We start from the raw sequence: 19594 nt of genomic DNA on the forward strand, positions 1-19594 counted from the left end.
TTCCAACTCTAGCCATTCTAGGACTCCGCGTGACCCGAGACGGGCGCTCCGCCCGCACCGCCCCACTATGGCGGCGCCCCCGCCTCACAGACCGCCACCGGGCAGCGGGAGGGCGGGGACAAACGCCTTCCTATTGGCCGAGCCTCTTCCCGTTCTTCTCTTCTATTGGAGGAGAGTGGCCTGTAGGCGGGGACATTCGCTGAGCGACAGCTGTGGCGGCGAATGGGCGGGAGCTGCCGTCCCTCCCGGCCGGCGCTGGGGCGGGAGCCAATGGGAGCGGCGGGGGGCGCGTGCCGTGCCGGCAGCAGGTAAACAGCGGGGCCGGCCGGGGCCGGGACCGGGATGGGGACGGGGATGGGGATGCAGGATCGGGATCGGGATCGGGATTAGGATCTTCTGCCGGCGGGATGCTGTGGGCTGTAGATGGGGCGGGACGGGCCGGGCCTGGCCTGGCCAGCCGCCGGCGTTCGCGCGGGGTCTCGGGATCGCCGCGCTCCCGGAGCTTCCTGTATCTCCTTGTGTGTATCTACGTACATATGTATGTTGTTATAGAGGTGCATGTTATATATATAAAAATACATACTTCCGTGTGTGTTTGTGTATGTACGTGTGTAAAAATATCTGTACACCTATTTCTCCTGGGCGGTGGCGGTGTTGCTGCCTGCCATCCCGGCTTTCATTTGGAAGCGCCTCCGGCATAACCTTCAGAGGCAGCCAGATTTTTAAGCGTTCAGAAGGGCAGCTGGGGAGCAGGAACATCTGCATGGGAGCAAGGTCTCCTCTGGCCTCCTGCAAAATCTCTGCCTGGCGGGGTGGGGCTTGTCGTGGTGTTTTTTTCCCCTTTTTTAAAATGTAGGTGTTTGTTGTCTGTGTCTCCAGCCAGGCTGGCCATGCACTTGGATGAACAGGGAAGCAGGGAAGCAGTCCCAGCCCCGCTGTGTGCCTGTGTCCCCTTGGGGGCCCAAGGGAAAACAGCCACTCGGGTAGGACACAGGAACTCAGTCCCAACACAGGTGTCCTTGGATGTCCCCGAAGTGTCACCTCCAGCCCCTGCTGGCTCCGATGTCCTCAGCAGTACTGGGACCAATGCGAGTTGCTGCTCCCGCATGTGAAGTGTGAGCCGGGCTTTGAGGTTTTACTTGTGTTGAGTAGTTCTGCAGGGCTGTGGTGCCTTTATGCAGTGACAAGCAGTTGGCTGATAGAGTATTTGGGCTCAGTGCTGGCAAAATAATCCTTCTGACCCTCTCGGGGAGGGTCTGATTTCAGCTCTGCCAGCAGAATCGCCCTTTGGGGCTATGTGTTGTGCCTTTCTTGCGGGACAAGAGAAAACAGTGCTAGTTCAGCCAGAATGGAGAAAGAAAGCTACAAATCTTTACAACTTCCCATATAATGTTGTGTTTTGTTATTTTTGTGTTCTGGGGCTGAAAGTGAGTGGTATTTGCACACTGAGATGGTGTTCCAAGTCCCCTGGCATTTTAGCAGCGTGCCCATTCTGACTTTATTTATTGGCAAGAACCTAGAAATCCTTCCTCCTAATTTTGGCCCCACCACTTAGGATTTCTTATAAGTTTGTTTCCTTCTCTTCATATTTACCGACAGCAGTGGTTGCTACAGCCAAAACTTAGGAGAACATCAGGCTGTCAGTATCATCCCAAAGCTTTCTCTTGATCTAAACATAGCAAAGAGAATACAATTCTCTTCATCTAATTGCCATCAAAGAGGACAATATGTATAAGGAGGAATTTTAACTCTCAAGTGGATAATTAAGTATTCTGCCAGGCTATAGCAGCTGTTCTGTGCATTGTAGTGGTATTATTTGTGATGGATGAAATGCAAAGCAAAGGATTTAGATTGTTTGCAGTCTGAGGCTAGATCTTGATGTTAGTGAACTGGCCCAGTTTAATCAAAATCCATAAGCTGGTTTATCACAGCTGAGGAAAGAGGTTTCTTGCATGAAGGACATCTGGAAAAAGAATCAGTGACTCCTGCTTCCCTTCAGGATTCACAAGACTGCTGTAAAGCAGGAGTAATTGTATTCCCACCTCAACTCCTCTAAGAAGCAGTTACTACTGACCTAGTTTTTGTCCTCTTTCACTTTTGCCGTACAGTTTTGAGAGTTGGGTCATTTTGCTTTGAAGCATTGTATGATTTTTGGAATGGGACCTGATGGTTTGAGAGGCAGAGAGGAGAACGTTGCCTGATATAACTTAGTGCTTCAGTTTGATGATGGACTGGGACTTCATTCAATGTATTTGGTAGACCACGCTCTAAAGCTTTCTGTGAATACAGATACAGCTTACATTTGTCTCAGTGCTCCATGTTTTCCATTCCTGAGCTGTCCTTCCCCACTTTTTCATCTCAGCCTGGAAAAACAGTCAATATGCACAGATGTATTTGCTGTCATGTGCATGAGTAGGAAAGAAGGCTCCCTTGCTTTCCATTATGGTGTATGCAGCATCCTTTTGGCAGGCAGAAATCATCTCCACAAGATGTTTTTCCTCAGTTTAAGTAGTTAAATGAGACCAGAAAACAATGTGGCTTTGTAACACCCATGTCTTAGCTACCTGGTGCTCTGTGGCTCCCTTTTTGTTTGACAAGCAAGTCCCAGGCTTTCTGTTCTTTCCCTCTGCTCAGCCCAAAGGGTGCTGTTGTACTGGGCATGTGTGTGGCAGTGACCAGGCTGGTCCTTCCTCCCCTGGAGGTCAGACTGCTCAAACCACAGCTCTCTCTGGCAGCCAGCACAGCTTTGGTCCCAGTTCAAAGTGCACCTCTGATGAATAAATAGTGGCATTAGACAAAATCCCTGCTGAGTCCATGGTGGGGCAGAGGGGGAGAGCCAGTGTTCCTGCCTCTGTAAACCATATGTCCAAGGCCCCTGCTTAGATAAGAGTCACAAAGCCATGCTGCCAAGGGTTTTGCAGACCTGAGGTGAGGGTGGGCTGCTTGTCTGGGAGTGAGCAGAGGGCTTGTCACCTTAAGGCTCAACCCTGCTGGAAGGGGGATGCACAGTGCTCTGTATTCCTGGTGTGAGCGCTGCCACTGGGGCTGCTCCCAGAGCCTCTCTCAGGGCCAGCCCTGCTGGGACCTGGCTCTGTGACAGCAAAGGGAAACAGGTGCCTCACTGTCTTTTCAAAAGCACTACCCAGCTGATGAGCACGTGGTGTTGGAGGGTGGTGGGACAACCCCTTTGGCAGGACAGTTTAGATCAATCTAAGGCAGCTGTGACTTCGGTGTCTGCTCCTGTAAAGTCTTGGATTTACTGGGGTGTGTTTGTGTCAACCCTCACTGTGTAAACAAGGGACAGTGAAGCTGTATTCAGGTCTGAATCTGCTTGCTGACCAGAAATATCATGGCACCTTTGCATGTCCATATACTTGCTGGGGGAGCATAGGAGGAAATGTCCTTAAAATTGGCTGTATTTCAACACGAGTTTATTTCTTCCCATGTAACTGTGAAGGTTAGTAATTGGCACTGTGGTTTTGCTATTGGTTTAACCCCTCCAGTGGGCTTAAGCAGGGTGTTGAAAGTAGGGTAATTGGCTGCCCCTTTTAAATCCTCTGCAGAATTGCTCTCTTTATGTAGCAAAAATGATTTCTTAAATAATGTGAGAAGAAGTTATTCAGTATTTTCATTGGGTTGTTAAAACCTAAATATTCATCCCAAACTATCAGTGAGTAAATCTTTATTTATCTCCTCCCTGGTCTCTGACATGGGCAGAAGGTTTTGAGTTATTTAAATTCCATAGGTCACAGATCCTGTGGCATGCATAACTTATCCTGTTCTTCATCCAGAAATATGTCATGATTGAATGACTTTTCTATACCTGACCTCTTTTAAGACCTAAATCCTGTAACTGGAGGAGAGTCTAGTAACCCAGCTGTAAATTGTGAGCTGTCATGTGCTCAGTCAAAGGAGTGTGTTAAGCATCCAGAGAGGAGATTTTGGTCTCTGTAAGAAATAAGCACACAAGTGTTAAGCAGCTCACTTGGTAAGAACACAGGATTACTATGAAGCTGATAGGCCTGGTGTAAGGGTTAGCCCTGTTTTGTTTCCTATAACTGTACCACTTTTATCACCAAATGAGGAACAAAATGATATGAAAAAGCATGAGAAGCCAGGGGAGGTGCAGATGTCTGAAAAAATGTTTCACTTTGGTAGATAGAGTTGATGTTCTAAAATTTCTTGAAGATGCAGATATGTTGAGGAGGCTGTGAAAGAAAGGGGGATCTCCCACTCCTCCCTCTTTCCCTTCCTCCAAAGTGAATTTCAGTTTCTTCAGTGAGGAGCAAGAATATCTCACATATCTTCAAAGTATCTATTCTGACGTCTCAAGACAGTAGGGTGTGCTGGTTGGGCTGTGAATGTATGATTCAGATTTAAGTGACTGTATCCAAATCACATGGCTTCTTCAGCTTCCTCTTCTATTTCCTGAGACACAGGAGCTTGGGTAAGGTTCTGTAGAGGTGTTCTGGTAGATACAACTGCTTACAGTGCATTAGAGGTATAGTTTCACTTGTGGACCAGTGGCTGAGTATCAGAAAGTGATTAATTACTTGCTTTGTTAAGCTGACGTAATAAATGCTAGAAGGAATTTTCCTATCAGCTGTATTTAAAACTTCCTGAAATCCCCATTTTAAGGCTGTTCTGCAGTGTTCAGGGCAGTGTACCTTCTCCCTCTGGTGTCTAGAAAGAAGAGCTGTTCCTTTCCTTCCTGCACTGTGTCACTGCTTTGTCTGCTTTTCTGCATAGCAGTAGGTGAAAAGAGGCCAAGCATTTTTAGCCCCCACATTTATTTTCCATGGTTTTGCCCATCCAAGTAGTTTTGCTTTTGATCACAAGACAACATAATTGTTCATAATAATTCTGTGATTCTGTGATAAAGGAAAACCCACAAGTGGCTCTCCTTAGGAGACAGGTCTTTCCCTTGCTATGCAAACCTCTCTTTGTCCATGGGCAAAGAGAAGCACTGCTAATAAAATTCATCTGGTTAATAAACAGTCATAAGACAGTATGTAGCTCCTGATTAGTGGCTTATGTAAAGCTGAGACTTCAGGTTACTAAGAAACTTCTGCTCCTTGCTGATGCTCGCGGGAGTGTTGTGTAAGAGCTGAGCTCTCTGAGCTTCCTGACAGGCAGCCCGTGTATGAGGTGAAGCTGTGTTTGGCCCCTGCCAAACAAACACTGCGTGCTGAGAAACCTCCTTTGTGGAAGATAAGGTGTACTGATGGGAGAGGGGAAATAGAGGCAGCAAGCGTGAAAGCTGTGGCAAATACAAAGTTTTTTCAGTGCTGCATTTTGCTGATCTCCCTGCCTGCAGCAGTCCCAGCCACTTTAACAGAATGGATTGTCATGCCTGGGTGGGGGCAGGATAAATCTGCAGTTGGGAGAAGATGGAGCTGCATGGCATGCTGGAGCTTCCCTGCTGAATCCTCTTCAGACTTGCAGTTTTTTGCAGTGTGGTGCTCACTGTTTTCTTCCCCTCTGCTCTGCTTGTCCCCATAGCCTTGAGTAGTGCTTGGCTGTGCCCTCCTGAGGTCTCCCTTGGAAAGCGGCGATGATCACGTTCATGAACAATTCGGACAGCGAGGAGGAGCCCTGCAATGAGAGAACATCCCTGATGTCTGCAGAGAGCCCTCCAGTACCCTCCTACCAGGATGGCCTGCAAGCCTCAGAAGCAGGGGAAGCACAGGCACATAGGGTAGGTGTGTGTCCCTCACGGGGACATGGGGTGTGGTGACAGAAGTAGTCCTGCTACCCCTCAATCCCTCCTACCAGACTGGCTTCTAGGATTGGCTTTGGTCAGTGTTGTTTCCCTGGTGTCACTCTCAGCCAGCAGCAGCACTGCCTGTTGCCATTTCCTCCACTCTTTTTCCCCATTTTTATCTCCATATATACTCCTCCCTTTTCCTTCCTTTTGGTAAAGATACAGGCTTTTAATCAGGACCTGATGCACATAAGACTGTTGCAGGATATCCTTTTTAGCCTTCTTGTTTTGCCAGATACCCTTTGTCTGCTCTGGTCAGATGCAGCTAATGTTAGAATAGAATCTAGTCCAGGTGCCAGTGAAGCAGCAGGATAAAGCAAGCACAGAGCTGTTGGGAGAGGAGGAACATGTCAAGCTTATGTCACTTCAGATGACATTTTTTCTATCTAGTTCTGGGCATCTTGTCCTTTATGTTCATATGTCCATCTATATATTTGCATTTGAAGAGGCCCTTAGATAATTATGGTATTGGTTTAAAAACTCTGCTGCAACCTGTTTGCAATGGAATTTCTAATTGTATTGTTCAGTTGGTACCTGTCTATTAGGACTCAGCTGCTGTGCTGTGGTGGCCTACAGCAGCCCTGTGAGATATGATGGAATCAAGCTTTGAACACAAAGAAAAGAAGCATCTTAACATATTTTCTAATATTTCTTTTCAGAAGAGGCGAGCAGGCAGCAGCCGTGGCCCGAACAATATCGCTGGTGGAGAAATGTCTGGCTCGGGTGTTCCAGTGAGAGAAAGCGCCCTAGAAAATGAAGAGGAGGAACTGACTCTGAAATATGGAGCAAAGCATGTAATCATGCTCTTTGTGCCTGTCACCCTTTGTATGATTGTTGTCGTCGCCACCATAAAGTCAGTGCGCTTCTATACGGAGAAAAACGGGCAGCTGTAAGTGGGGTCTGCAAACAGCCTGAGTATGTGGGACCCCCTGCTCCACACACACGCTCTGTGCATGCAGAGTGCTTCCTTGGCAGGCTGGGAGAAGCTTTACACAGGTAAAGGTGGCTGTAGAAACATACAGAGAGCTTACTAAAGTACGCTACGTTCACCTGTGCAAGTTTTTCCCATACCTGCATTATACTGATTTGTTAGCACTGTCATTTAGGGTGCCCTGAGTGAGGCCTGTGAGCAGCATAATGATGAAGCTGCTTCATTCTGCAACATAAAAGGCCCAGGCTGAACTCCTAGGCTGTTCACTCACTAGCTGGCAGCAATCAGGGAATAGCATGTTCATTTGGATGAGTGTCTCATTTCCTGGTGATATTTCTGGTTCCTAAACACTCATGGTGTGGGTACGTAATTCCATCCAGCTCTTGCTGACAGTGCCTGGCTCCTGGGGCTCTGAGTGTGCTTCATACATGGGGTGGAGAAAGGGGGACCGTGGTCCCTTGAACTGAATCAAACAAATCAAAATGGGGGGAGGAGTGTAGGGTGGTGAGAAGGGATAAAAGAGTCCAAGACTCTCCTACCAAGTGTGGAAAGAAAGGGTGTCCCCCATTTCAGAACAGCACCTGGGAAGTATCCTTATAATTATCATGGAGAGGTTCCAGAGCATGCAATAAAAATTCATGGCCTGCAGAGCACTTACTAAAATAAAGCATTTATACTCTAGGTCTTTTTGCTTAGAGCTCTGCCAGCCACAGCTGCTATGTAGGAATGTGCTTTTGAAAGTGACCACTAATCTTTAGTTGATAATTAACTTGAGCCCAGCCCCTTCAGAGGCTACATCTCATGTTTGCTGTCCTTGGCAGTCCTACCTCCCTTTCTTTCCCACACACAGAGAGGTCTGGTTTTATCTGGGACAGGTGCTTAGAAGAGAATATATATACTTCATACTTTTGCTTTATCCTGCAGGATTTACACCCCTTTCAGTGAGGATACCCCATCTGTGGGCCAGCGTCTCTTGAACTCGGTGTTGAACACCATCATAATGATCAGTGTCATCATTGTCATGACTGTGTTCCTAGTGCTGCTCTATAAATATCGCTGCTACAAGGTAAAGCATTCATGCCAGAGCCTTTTCCACCTCTGTGCTGTGAGCCTGGGATCAAAAGGGCCTTGCGTGCCAGTGAGAAACAACAGGCACTGCACTGCCTCGTCCTCATCTTGGGCACAGCAGGAATGACTGTGCAGAAGCCTTTGTCAGTGATGGCTCTGAATAGGCTTTGCTATTATTTTGTTTCTAATGGCATGCCCTTAAAAGCAAGGTCTACTTTGTGTTATTCAGGTCTGAGTTTTCTGCATCTGATCCAAATGCTTTGCCATTTGTACTTATGGACTAAGTTGTACCATTTACTGTGAATGCCTTCTATTAGGACATTTCAGACAAGCCTTGTGGAAACTGGTATTATTCCTGCCTGTAGAAGCTCTGGTGGAAGAGCACAAGGCTTGGAGGGAAAGGCACATTCAGGTTCTGTGGTGCCTAGGGAGTTCTTACATGTGGTACCAGCCCAGCATTTGAGCTCTGGCCATTCCTGCTTTTTAAGCTTGTCCCAAAGTTGGATTTTGTTTTACAGCCTTGGGCAAACCCCTCCTCCTTCCTAGCAAACAGAAAGAATGTGCTCACCTGTGTGAGCTAGCAGCCAGTATGGATACCCATGAAAATGCTTGGGACAGAGACTGAAAAAAACCCTAACCAACTGAAACCCAAACCAACTAAAACCCTAAGAGACAGAATATAAAATGAAACTGGGAGAACTGGGAGGAACTGGCTGTCCCTCCTCCCTCACTGACCATAGGGAAGGCAGGGTCTATGGACACTGGAACAGGAGTGCAGAAGGAGACTGTCAGGCTGCAGTTCTGTCACCTGTGCAGGGGTAACAGCCCCTACAATCACTGTCTCTTCTTGCCCTTGATAGTTCATCCATGGCTGGCTGATCCTGTCCTCTTTGATGCTGCTCTTCCTCTTTACCTACATATACCTCGGGTAAGTGGGAATGGTGCAGGTAACCTGGCAGTTCAGGGCTCCTTCACCTCTTTGCTGAGAATTCCCACTTTGAACAAGAAAAGGAATGTCTCCCCTTCTCCAAATGGACATTTAAGTGCTGTTAGAAGAAGACAGCTTTCTTTTTTAAAAAGTGGAAAAGAAGGTCTTTAATAGTCAATGCTTGATTTTACAAGACTTGCTGGGAAGTGATACCGTGAGCATGAAATGAACAGGCTGAACCTTCTGGTACAGAGGCCCTAGATTTTACATTGAGAAGCATGTGGAAAGGAACTTTATGTGCTGAGTTGCTTCTCTGATTTGTATTTCTTTTTTCTTACACAGCATTGTTTCAAGCTCACTCCCTCAGCTCCCAGCTCAGGTGAAAGGAAACTTTCAACTTGTGGGTGACATTTGTTAAGACTTTTTTCATTTTTAACCGTGAGCATATTGCACCTGGTCGGATGACACTGACAGGACTTCTTTCCTCTAGACAGTCATGTAGCCACAGGCCTATGCTCAGTTAAGATTTGAAATCCTGCTGGTGCAAACCCTTGGAATCGCTGTTGAACCGAGGACTAAGGTGGTGTGGTGCTGGTCTGCATCCACACACAGCATCCATCTCAGGCAGGAGGAACAGAGAGCTTGGAGCAGCAACTGGCCAAAGGGCAGGTTCCCCTTTCATGATGAGAGTTGCTCTATTCTGCTTCCTCCTGGTGTAGTTGGGGGCTTGTTTGTTTAAGTACAGCCAGTGGGATGCTTTGCATGTCACTTGCTTTTACTGCTTTTTATAGCTAAATTTTCTTGTTGTATTCCAGTGAAGTATTGAAGACGTACAACGTGGCCATGGATTACCCCACTCTGTTCATAGTCATCTGGAATTTTGGAGCTGTTGGAATGATTTGCATCCACTGGAAAGGTCCCTTGCAGCTCCAGCAAGCTTATCTCATTATGATCAGTGCTCTAATGGCATTGGTGTTCATTAAATATCTACCTGAGTGGTCAGCATGGGTGATTCTAGGTGCAATCTCCATCTATGGTAAGTCTGGGTTGTGACTCTCAAGGTGTGGCTCCTGGAGAGGTTACTCGGAGGCAATCTCAGGACTTTGTATGTTCTTAAAAAAAACCAAACCCAACTTAATGGTGCTAAGAGCTTTAGAAAGAGTCAGATGGACAATTAAGTTGATTCCCTGCCTTGTCTCTTGCTAACTTGATTGTGTAGGTAGTGTACTTCTACTGGGTCTTTCAGAGTGGATCACCAAGTCAGGGAAGGACTGAACCTCACCCAACTGCGTGGTAGGGGTGGTTGGATTTTTATCAGTAGCAGGCCTGACAGTCTTGCAGGTTTTGTTTATTGTTATCAAGAGATCATGGATTTTGGTATGAGTTATAAAGTTTCAAGAGAACCTGCAGAACGAGAGGGAAGAGATCTGATGGAGGAGAGAGGGTAGGCAAAGAGGTACTGGACCAAAGGCCTTCCTTCATTCTTGTGAAACACAGAGCCAGTGTATGCAGTGATGGATTGTGGAATGTGAACAAAGCACCCCCACTCCTCTTCTAATTAAATTTAACATGTAAGTGAAATGCTGCTGTCTGCTTTCAAAGAACTCATGTGGTATTCTCAAGGGGCTTTTTATAGGATTAGCACAGTGAAAACTCTTACTATTACATTAAGGCTTGGAGATGGTATTTTAAGTGAACAGCACTTTCAGGGACTAGAACAGCAAGAGTTATGCAAAGTGGTAGAAAGTGCCATTCAGGAAATCATCTGGTTTATATGGATAGATGTAAATTTGAGGGGAGAATGTCTTCTTAAAGATAAAGACTGTAAAACATACATGACAGTTCAAGATGAGATTGGTCCTTTTCTTTCTGCAGATCTGATGGCTGTTCTCTGTCCCAAGGGGCCACTGAGGATGCTGGTAGAAACTGCACAGGAGAGAAATGAGCCCATTTTCCCTGCATTAATATATTCCTGTGAGTAAGATTACAATGTTAATGTTTTTAGTCAGATTATTAAACTATTTCTGTGTCAAAGCAAAGAGCACTATCTTAGCTCTTTCTTGCCTTAAGAATGGTGCACTTTATGTTCTGGAACAGACCATTTATAGAAGGCCTTGTGTATCAGTTACAATGTTGCTAACTCTAGTTAGCCAAAGGGAGCCCACATTTATCTTGTGAAGCTGCATGTTCAGAAGCACATTTACCCTTTCATGAATATAGTGCAGAATACGCCTCTTTCTTCCTGCAGACAAAAACCTGTGTGAGGTGGGCAGCAGTGTTTGCCAAGTTCTGTGATTAGGTGATGCTCCCTCAATACATTTATTCCTCATGGGTATGCTTTACACACTTTAAACATGTGATGAAGCTCCATGCTTCCTGCAGCCCCCTCTTGCCCTCTGTACTGTACAGATGGCAGTGCTTAGAATTTATTTGCTTGTTCATTGTTTGGCTCCTCACTTATCAAAGGGCTCCATTCCAAACAGAATCAGTCATCTCTTTCCTGGCTTTCTTGGGCTGTTTAACTACCACAGTGTTTAGTGCCCTTATCCAGAGGTGTCCACAGGCAGGAGACTCAATACTCATGCGACCTGGACTTAAGTGCTTCATGGACCTCAGTGACTTTTTCATTACATCACCTTTAAGATGAAGGGTTATTCCCAAATGTTTGGTGTTAAGTTGAGGATGCCTACAACCTGACTGTTTTTTTCTTCAAGCATTTAATGTTACATAAATGCTTTTATGTGTTCCAAGCAGAGTCTCAGTTCACCTCAGCTGCCCTCCCTTTTACAGGAGATTCTGTCACACTGACCTGAGACAATCTAGATGAAATCTCTCACATACTTTAGTTAACAAAAAGAGTTTTCCTAAAGGAGAATGCAGTTCAGCAAATGATAAATACCGAACAAAAAGTTGTTGTGCAGAACATCAGTGTCTCCATTGCAAGACCATGTTCTGTGGCTCCCTCTAGATGCAAAAACGTCACCTTGGCTGAGCTCGTTGTGGAAAAGCAGGCACTATGTTTGCCTTGGCTTATTTTGTTTATCTTAGCTTCTATAAAAACAGGGAGACTGATGCACACTTAAATAAAAAGCTGATTTGAGTTCCCTTCCGCTGATTTCGGAATGACGTGTATTCCTTTTTAAGTTAGGGATCCATCCCAAGAATAAACCCCTAAACATCGGTTGCTATTGGAACCAAAACAGAAATAGGCAATATTTTGACAGGATGGAACCAAAACAGGCAGACAGAAAACTTGCACTCTGACAACTCCTGTAATCCCTTGCTTGTGTGCTGTACCTTTAGCAGAACACAAGTAAGCTGTGTTAGTTAACCTCTGGTTACCTTTTGAATTACCATCATTCCCTGGGAAGTTTTTTTCTTTGAAGAAAAGAGCAAGAAATCAGGAAGAAAACAAAGGAGATGAGGACCCTAGTTCTGGAATTTTGCTTTCTTTAATCCACAGAGAAGATTTTACTGACTCTTAGCTACTTGTGCTCTGGGACTTTCTTAAAGACTGAATGGATGCATTGCCTTGGCTTTCTCCCACCTTGCTGTCTCAGTGCCTAGGGAAACCAACTGAGTGTTTTAAAAGCATTTACAGGGCCAAGGGTTTGTATTTTTAGGGACAGCTAAATACTTATTTCCTCTGAGCTATAGTGGCCAATGTTTTATGCAGCCAATTACTTTCTTTCTTCCAGCTGCTATGATGTGGACAGTTGGAATGGCAAAGCCAGACACAGCAGCAAGAGGAACAAGTCAGCAGACATGGGATGCAGGTTTGTTTGCATGTCCTTCTTCCATACAGAGCACTGTCCTACAGAAATAATGAATATGTTTGAGAGTGAAAGTAAACATAAGCCCCTAAATCCTGATGGATGCATTTTTTTCAGTGTTGTTACTTGCAGAACTCAGTGTTGTTCAGAAACCTGCTGTTAGGACTGGCAGCTAAGATGACCGGACAGTGTAGGAAGCTCCACTATTCAGGTCACTTTTATTTAAAAAAACCCAACGAAACAACAAATCAAACAGAAGTTGATGTTCAACTCACACCTTTGGTGTACTGAAGTCAAAGATGAAAGTGGGATGGGGGGGTTATAACTTTCCTCACTGGGGGTGGTAAATTACAACATTGGCTCCTAAATATGATAGTGATGAGCTGGTGAACTTCAGTGTATTGCATTCAGACCAGTGCCATGGAGCAAGTGTACTTTTACCTCTCTGTAAGTGCAATATGGCTCTTTACCCTTGGGTACAGTCCTGTGTTAAGACAGTTACCCACCAGCAGCTGTTGTGATCAAAGTTTACATTGTAGCTGGTTCTGTGGTTATTTGGGTGCCTTTGCTTTTATCTCCTTGAGATGCAAATTAAACTGCAGTTTTAATGTGAGTGAATAAAATTTTACTTGTGGTTTTGGGAGGACTTCCCATCTAGTCCTATTGCACTTCAGAGATGACAATACCTTTGAATGTTAAAGCAATAAATGTGTGCCAAGGTTTGATAACTGAACATGCTGCTTATTTCAGGATGAAGCAGCTGACATACCAAGGAATGGCAGGGACACAATCCTGCTGTGAAACAGGGCACAGAGCAGGCACAGACTACATGCTGAGGGGTACAGAACACTCTGTGGAAGCTCTGTGTGTCCCAGATCACAGTCTGCTTGCACCTGCAGCAGCAGCAACCTGTCAGACTGACAGGGACTGAAGAGTTTGTAAGAGCTACTGAAAAATAGGAACTGTCAGCTAGAGGCATGTATCACAGACTGGCTGCTTGCAAAAGTACTGCCAAAGGCTCTGTCAGATGTGCTTTAACAGGGGGGAAAAAAAAGTTATATTTGTGAACAATGAAATGTGTCTGCTTTCTACATGTGAACAGTCAGCTCCAATGTCAGTGTGACTCGACTTCTCTCATAAATGGCAGTCCTCTTAGTCACCCATTTTTGTCATATGACTAGTTAGGGAATACCTGAGCACCTCCACCCCAAAGGTATAACACTGTGGGAATGCACATTAACTTTAGTGGGTTTTACTTGTCATTCTGGCCTGTGTAGAGCAGTGCTAGGTCTGTGAACGTGGTCACTTGTTAAAGCCATTGAGCTCCTGGGTGGCTGCCAGAGAAGCTGGGAACTTGCACCCTTCCGACTGTTCCAAGCAATAACACAACGTGTTTCCTCAAAGCCACTAAATGTCTCTGCTTCAACTGGTCCTGATGGTCACACCTCCAAGAGATAAAGGGTTTACCCATTGCAGGGCAGCTTCACAGGAGTGTGGATTTCATGCACTAAAACACGTTATAAACTGTAGCTGCCTCTTGTGTTTCTTTTTTTTTTTTTTTATAATCCACTCTTGGCCTGTATTTGTGGAACCAAGCTGAGGATGGGAGAGAACACCTCAGGAGCCCTTCACATGCAGAGTCCCAGATGTCAGAGACAAGGAGTCCGGTGCCAACCCGCCCCGTCACTTCTTTAGAGGAGCTCGAGGAGGAGGAAAGTAAGGGAAGCTTTATACCTTGTTTGCAGTGCAGTCAGAGCCTGACATTTTTACTCTTTGTGGTTAACACTCTACCTAGTTACCTAGTTTGGTCTAATCACAGTTAATTTGAAGAGTTGTGCTCACTGAGCAACAAAGATCTTGAATCTTGGCTGTGTATTACCTCTTGCTGCTGCAGGATCTGTTCTGGGATTGTGGTTCCAGTGACATCTGTTGGCTACGTGTACAATTGAAACAGTTCCTTCTTCCCCTTGACTCCTGTCCCTCTCTGTCCCTGTGCTTCCTCAGCTGGTTTATTTGTAAAGCGGCCCAGGGAAGCACCTCAGAGAATGCGGGAGAACAAAAACAATTAGTGGGAGGAGGGGCTGGAAGTCTCAGTCTCCTTGGGAATGTGTGGGTCCAGGCTGGTAGCCAGGACTAGGAACCTTTACCTGCTCCCCAAGGGACAAGAATTTGTTTGGGAGGAAGCAAAACAGGAGGCTCAGAATTAACACTTGTTTTCTTTCTCCACTTCTTTCCAGGGGGTGTGAAACTGGGCCTTGGAGACTTCATATTTTACAGTGTGCTTGTTGGGAAAGCAGCTGCCACAGCTAGTGGAGACTGGAATACAACACTGGCCTGCTTTGTAGCCATTCTCATAGTAAGTGAGCAGCTTTTAAAAGGTCTGTCACACCCTGTTCAGCACAGAAGCGCTGCCAGCAGTACCAGCAGCTGAGCACTGCTAAATCAGTCCAGGTAACATGCCAGATATTTAGGAGTGCTCTGTCTCTAGGCTTCAAACAGCCACTGCAGCAGAATGATCCAGGCTAATCAGAACAGAACCAAGCGTGGAGATGGTGGGGGTGAAGCAGCCCCAGGGAACTGCTGGTGTGTTTGCTGCAGCCACAAGAGTCAATATTAGGAACTCCACACTGATTAGCAAGTGTAGTTGAAAAGGTTAACTCCGTTATGCTGAGGGGAGCTGATAGATAAGAGGGTGAAGACCTCTCTTACTCTACTATTTGAACTTGAAAAAATGAGAAGGAAGGAGACTTAAATCCATGGAAATTATCAGTAAGAGCAGATGACTAACATACTCTTAACTGCTAAAGGAGTCAGTCCTGCCAGGTCTAATCAACACACAGTCAAGCTTCCACCTGGGTGGAAAATAATTACTCTGCACTTGCTGTTTACTTCAACATCCTCATGGAAACTAACCAGAAAGGCAACAGCAGGATTTTTAGAAGGTAAAAGAAAATCAGTTACTGTGTCCTTCTTTGGCCTCCTACTTAGTTCCCAAGCACAGTGCAAGTGACACTTCCACTTGTGAAGACTGTGCACCAAAAAGCATGAAAACTAGAAATGAGCTGCATTCAGTGTAGCTTGCTGACCCCACAGATCAGAGAAACCCATAGGATCACCAAGCTCCATATGCTGCAGTCCAGCACAGAGTCCCTTTGCTGGGGGAAATGTTCTTGCTCATCCATCTTGGGAGGCCAAATGCCCCATTCTGTGTCTTTTTTGGTGCTGTTAAAACTTGTTCTGTCTCCTTTTACAGTTTCATAATCTTGCTGCTACGTGACTTTCTGGTTCCCAAAAACGTCCCTCCAGTTTCCCAGCAGTAAGCACATCTTAAAAGGGAGATGAGATTTAAAGAGCAGGTGTAGGCCAGATGTGGTCCCTGAGAGAGTAAGAACAGAACTACAGGCTCAGGTGGATTGTAAACAAATTTGCAGTCTAGAAACACTGATGAAAAAAAAATTTCAAATCCTGTCTGCTGATCTTTAGCTAGTGGATATTTTTGGAGCCCAGTGTCTTTGAAGTTTTGTCATCATGGAAGAATTAAAAAGGGCTCTGAAGGGAGAAGGAATTAATATCTAAAGGCACTTAGCCATACTATCTACCCAGAACATACAACAGCTTCCTCACATGCTCCATAAAGCAGATCTTGGCCTGCTACCCAGATAAAACCAGAACTCACCCATTGTAGTAAGCAATCCAGACAAAAGAACAGCAGTGGATATTTGATATCGCTTGGTTGGTTTTTTGCTTGGTTGGGTTTTTTTGTTGTTTCTTTTTTACCCTAAGGGACCTTGTAAGCTGGGAATATAAGTATGATTTAAGTGCTTTTGTCTGCTGGACCAGTGCTTCATTCATAATGGCACAGAATAAGCAGTAAAATAATCTGTAAAGCAGTTAACCTCTCAGGGTCAGCTGTACCTCTGCATTTGCTGTTTATACCACTTTCTCAGCAGAGAGCTGTGCTCAAGATTGCTGAGGAAAAACCTGGCCAACTTGTGTGAAAGATGAAGCTGTGGGCAAATACACATAATGCTGCTGATAGCTCAGACTGGCTACAGTGCATATAGATAGTTATCTGTATGTTGGCTTGTTGGTGACAGATATTTCTGGTTGTCCTACTATTATAATACTCCTTGTGTTTTTTATTCTCTTCTCTCTGACAGGGTTTATGCCTAACACTTTTACTACTGGCTGTTTTTAAGAAAGCACTGCCTGCTCTTCCCATCTCCATCACCTTTGGCTTGATCTTCTACTTCTCAACAGACAACCTTGTGCGACCGTTCATGGACACCCTGGCCTCCCACCAGCTGTATATTTAGAATAAGTGGGAGTTAGAGGATTCTTTTTCAAGCTTTGCTGTGAAGTATGGTACAATGTTTGGAATAGGTCATAAAGTTTTTACACTTAGTGCCATATATTTGTAAGGAAAACACTAATTCCGTGACATGCTGTGTACTAAAAATCTAATAGTTACGTGTTGAACTGAGATTTTTCACAGGACTCTTGGTGAAAAGCCTGGCTCCTTGCTGATGTCAGAGTGTTACTTTTATTTTATTTGATGTGCACAATGGCTGTTGTGAGCACAGAAACCTGTATGTGGCATGGAACACTGGAGAGGTGAGGGGTCTGATCTTCCAAGAGCTAAGTAAGGTGTTTTAGCCCTGGAACTGCAGTCAACTTTAACCATACTCTAGAATTTCTAAGTCTTCACACATTTGAAGTGTTGTGCAAACACGAGGTGCAAGTGATTGGAAAAGCACAGCAGGCAGCATGCACAGAGCAGTGTGAGCATTAGAGAAGTGAGGCTGAACCTTCTACATTGGCTGCTGTGCACACAGCATCTGTTGAAATTACCCCAAAGGCCTGTTTATTCTGACCTTAGTTAGACATAGTGAGCCATGACAGATCGAGACAGGATGTCAGTGGTGAGGTGTTTGGAACATCAGGCTCCTGGCTCTCAGCACATCCACCACTGCAGCAAGCAGCTGGTGCAGGCAGGGCTGCCCCTTCCAGCGCATCGGATCCGCAGCGTGTGGAAACAGATACTGCTCTCTGCTCACAGCGTTTTATTTTTTAGGAAATATTTTTCTGGGTCCCTACTACAATCCTGAAGGTAGAAATGACTGAAGAACTCCAGTAAATCAGACCTGTAACTTACTGTGTGTGTTTTTGGTCTCATTTCTGTGCATTGTTGTAACTACTCCAAAGGAGGATTTACCTTCCCTTTATTAAGAGGTCCTCTCTTACACTGATTGAGACTTGGTTTACCTAGGTTTTTGTACTGTTTAAAGACTATTTTTTTAATTACAAATCTCATAATAGCTATTTAGTGTTAAAGGAACTCTTTTGGAAATATCCAGTCATAGTTTGTATCAAAATATTGGGGTGCAAACTTTAATCTGTTGTTGCATGACTTCTAGGAATAGTTATACACCCTCAAGTGAGTTCTTAAGAAAATCACAGTGCTTGATGTCAGTAAAAATATATATAGGAAACACTGAACCTTTATGTTTCGTCCACCTTTGAAAATAATTTTATTTCTACTCTTTCGAGTCAGTTTTTCAATAGTAGCCAAAGTTCTGTGATTTTTTTTTTCTTTTCTTTTTACTTGTGTCTGTTCCTCAAACAAGCTCAGTTTTCTCTGACAGCTGATCAACGTCAGTAGATGTAACATTGTGTGAGATTTTGTGAATAATGCAATGTCCTTGACAGACATAGAATTTAATTGCTGGAAATACTTTTTAGCTAAGGCTTGGAATTACACATTTCACATTTTTAATGTAGTGCTTTTTCCAATAGACCTGTTCAAGCTCATCTGCTTTGATATTTAATAAGGACATCACACAGGTGATTCAGACTAATTTTTAAAAAGTGCGTAAGGGTTTTTATGAGGGGGGTGTGTGTGTGTGTGTGTCTGTGTCTCAGTCTGAACAAGTGTAATTCTTGCTCTTTGTTTGTTTTCCATCTTAATTTCTCACATTTGCCATGTTTGGACTTAACAGCTGCAGACAGAGTTAACTATTACTAAAAGATATTTCCTTTGGAAATGAAAATCAGTAGAGCTTTGTTTGCTGATTTTTATGGTTTATGTGAGAGTTGCTTTTCTGTTTGCTTGTTTGCGTTTGTTCTTTTTAACTAAAACAGTTATGGGGCCAAATGGGACTAGAATCACTGGCAAACACGGTTTTACTTTTTGCATTGCATGGTGTAGAGAGGATGTGAATTATTTGTATATACTGAAAGAAAAAAATCCTGCTTGGCTTATCAGGGTTGTAGCATATTGTTAGAAGCTATTTCTATGAAAGCAGAGTTGGTATTTGAAGGAAACTGGGAGGGAAACCTTCACAGCAGAAAACAAGCTTGCCAAAGACTGGCCTTCCACTGAGCAGTTCTGCAGAACTCACAAGAGTTGTAATTTAAAAGGTAACTGAGCAAGAGATTCTGGCAGTGCAACAGAATGTATTGGCCTGGTGAGTGATAGGAGTATCTCATGGATATACTGGAATGGTTACAATTGTGTAAAAGTTCATATGTATTTACTACAAATATATATTTATGTTTGTGTGTGTATATACACCCAGACACGCAAATTTTAAAATTACATGGACTGATTTCTCATCTCTTTGGACATTTTCACCTGTGCATAAAGTGGAGTTTTGTTCGTGATGTTGACGTTGTGCAGCGTGGCCTAAGATGTGAAATGGAGAGGGCAGGATTTACTCTACTCATAATTGGTTACTACGTGAGATACTGACTCAGTGAGCTGGCATCTTGAGTGAGCAAAGCATTTGTCTGCCTAATGTGTTCATTCACTGGTATCCACTTGCTGCATGCTCTGAAGAAATCCTCCTGTCCCACTGATGTTCATCCCTGAAACAGCACAGCTGCCAGGTACACTGGGGTGACACCTTTCTTGATGCTGGTGTCACCCAACATCTGAAGTCCTAAAGGAGGTGCCGTGTGTTGGCATTTTCCTGTGTGATCCCAGTCACACTCACCCTTCCTCTCCAGTCTGAAATGAGTGTTTCATTGCATCTGGTCTCAAATGTAGCTAGGGCATACATCAGTCTTTAAGATCCAAGATTGAAGCTAAGTCCATGAACAAAAATGTAGTGGTGAGCCTGCCTAATGCA

General features: G+C 44.6%; 1 protein-coding gene across 4 annotated transcripts; it reads left to right on the forward strand.

Annotated features, from left to right (window-relative positions):
• Positions 1-174: 174 nt before the first annotated feature.
• PSEN2 (presenilin 2) lies at positions 175-19062 on the forward strand. 4 transcript variants are annotated; one of them, XM_082303157.1, is made up of 11 exons: positions 175-308; positions 5503-5698; positions 6424-6653; positions 7620-7761; positions 8624-8691; positions 9507-9727; positions 10567-10665; positions 12390-12467; positions 14061-14180; positions 14702-14820; positions 16625-19062. In XM_082303157.1, the coding sequence occupies exons 2-11, from the start codon at positions 5555-5557 to the stop codon at positions 16778-16780; spliced, it is 1377 nt and encodes a 458-aa protein (XP_082159283.1). In that variant the 5' UTR covers positions 175-308; positions 5503-5554; the 3' UTR covers positions 16781-19062. The 4 variants fall into 4 exon arrangements, with proteins under 4 accessions (XP_082159283.1, XP_082159285.1, XP_082159286.1 ...); XM_082303159.1 differs by lacking the exon at positions 175-308 and adding an exon at positions 397-538; XM_082303160.1 differs by lacking the exon at positions 175-308 and adding an exon at positions 441-518.
• The last annotated feature ends 532 nt before the right edge of the window (positions 19063-19594 follow it).

The sequence above is a fragment of the Coloeus monedula genome (genome assembly GCF_965178545.1).
Source record: "Coloeus monedula genome assembly, chromosome: 2".
Classification (NCBI taxonomy): Eukaryota; Metazoa; Chordata; class Aves; order Passeriformes; family Corvidae; genus Coloeus; species Coloeus monedula.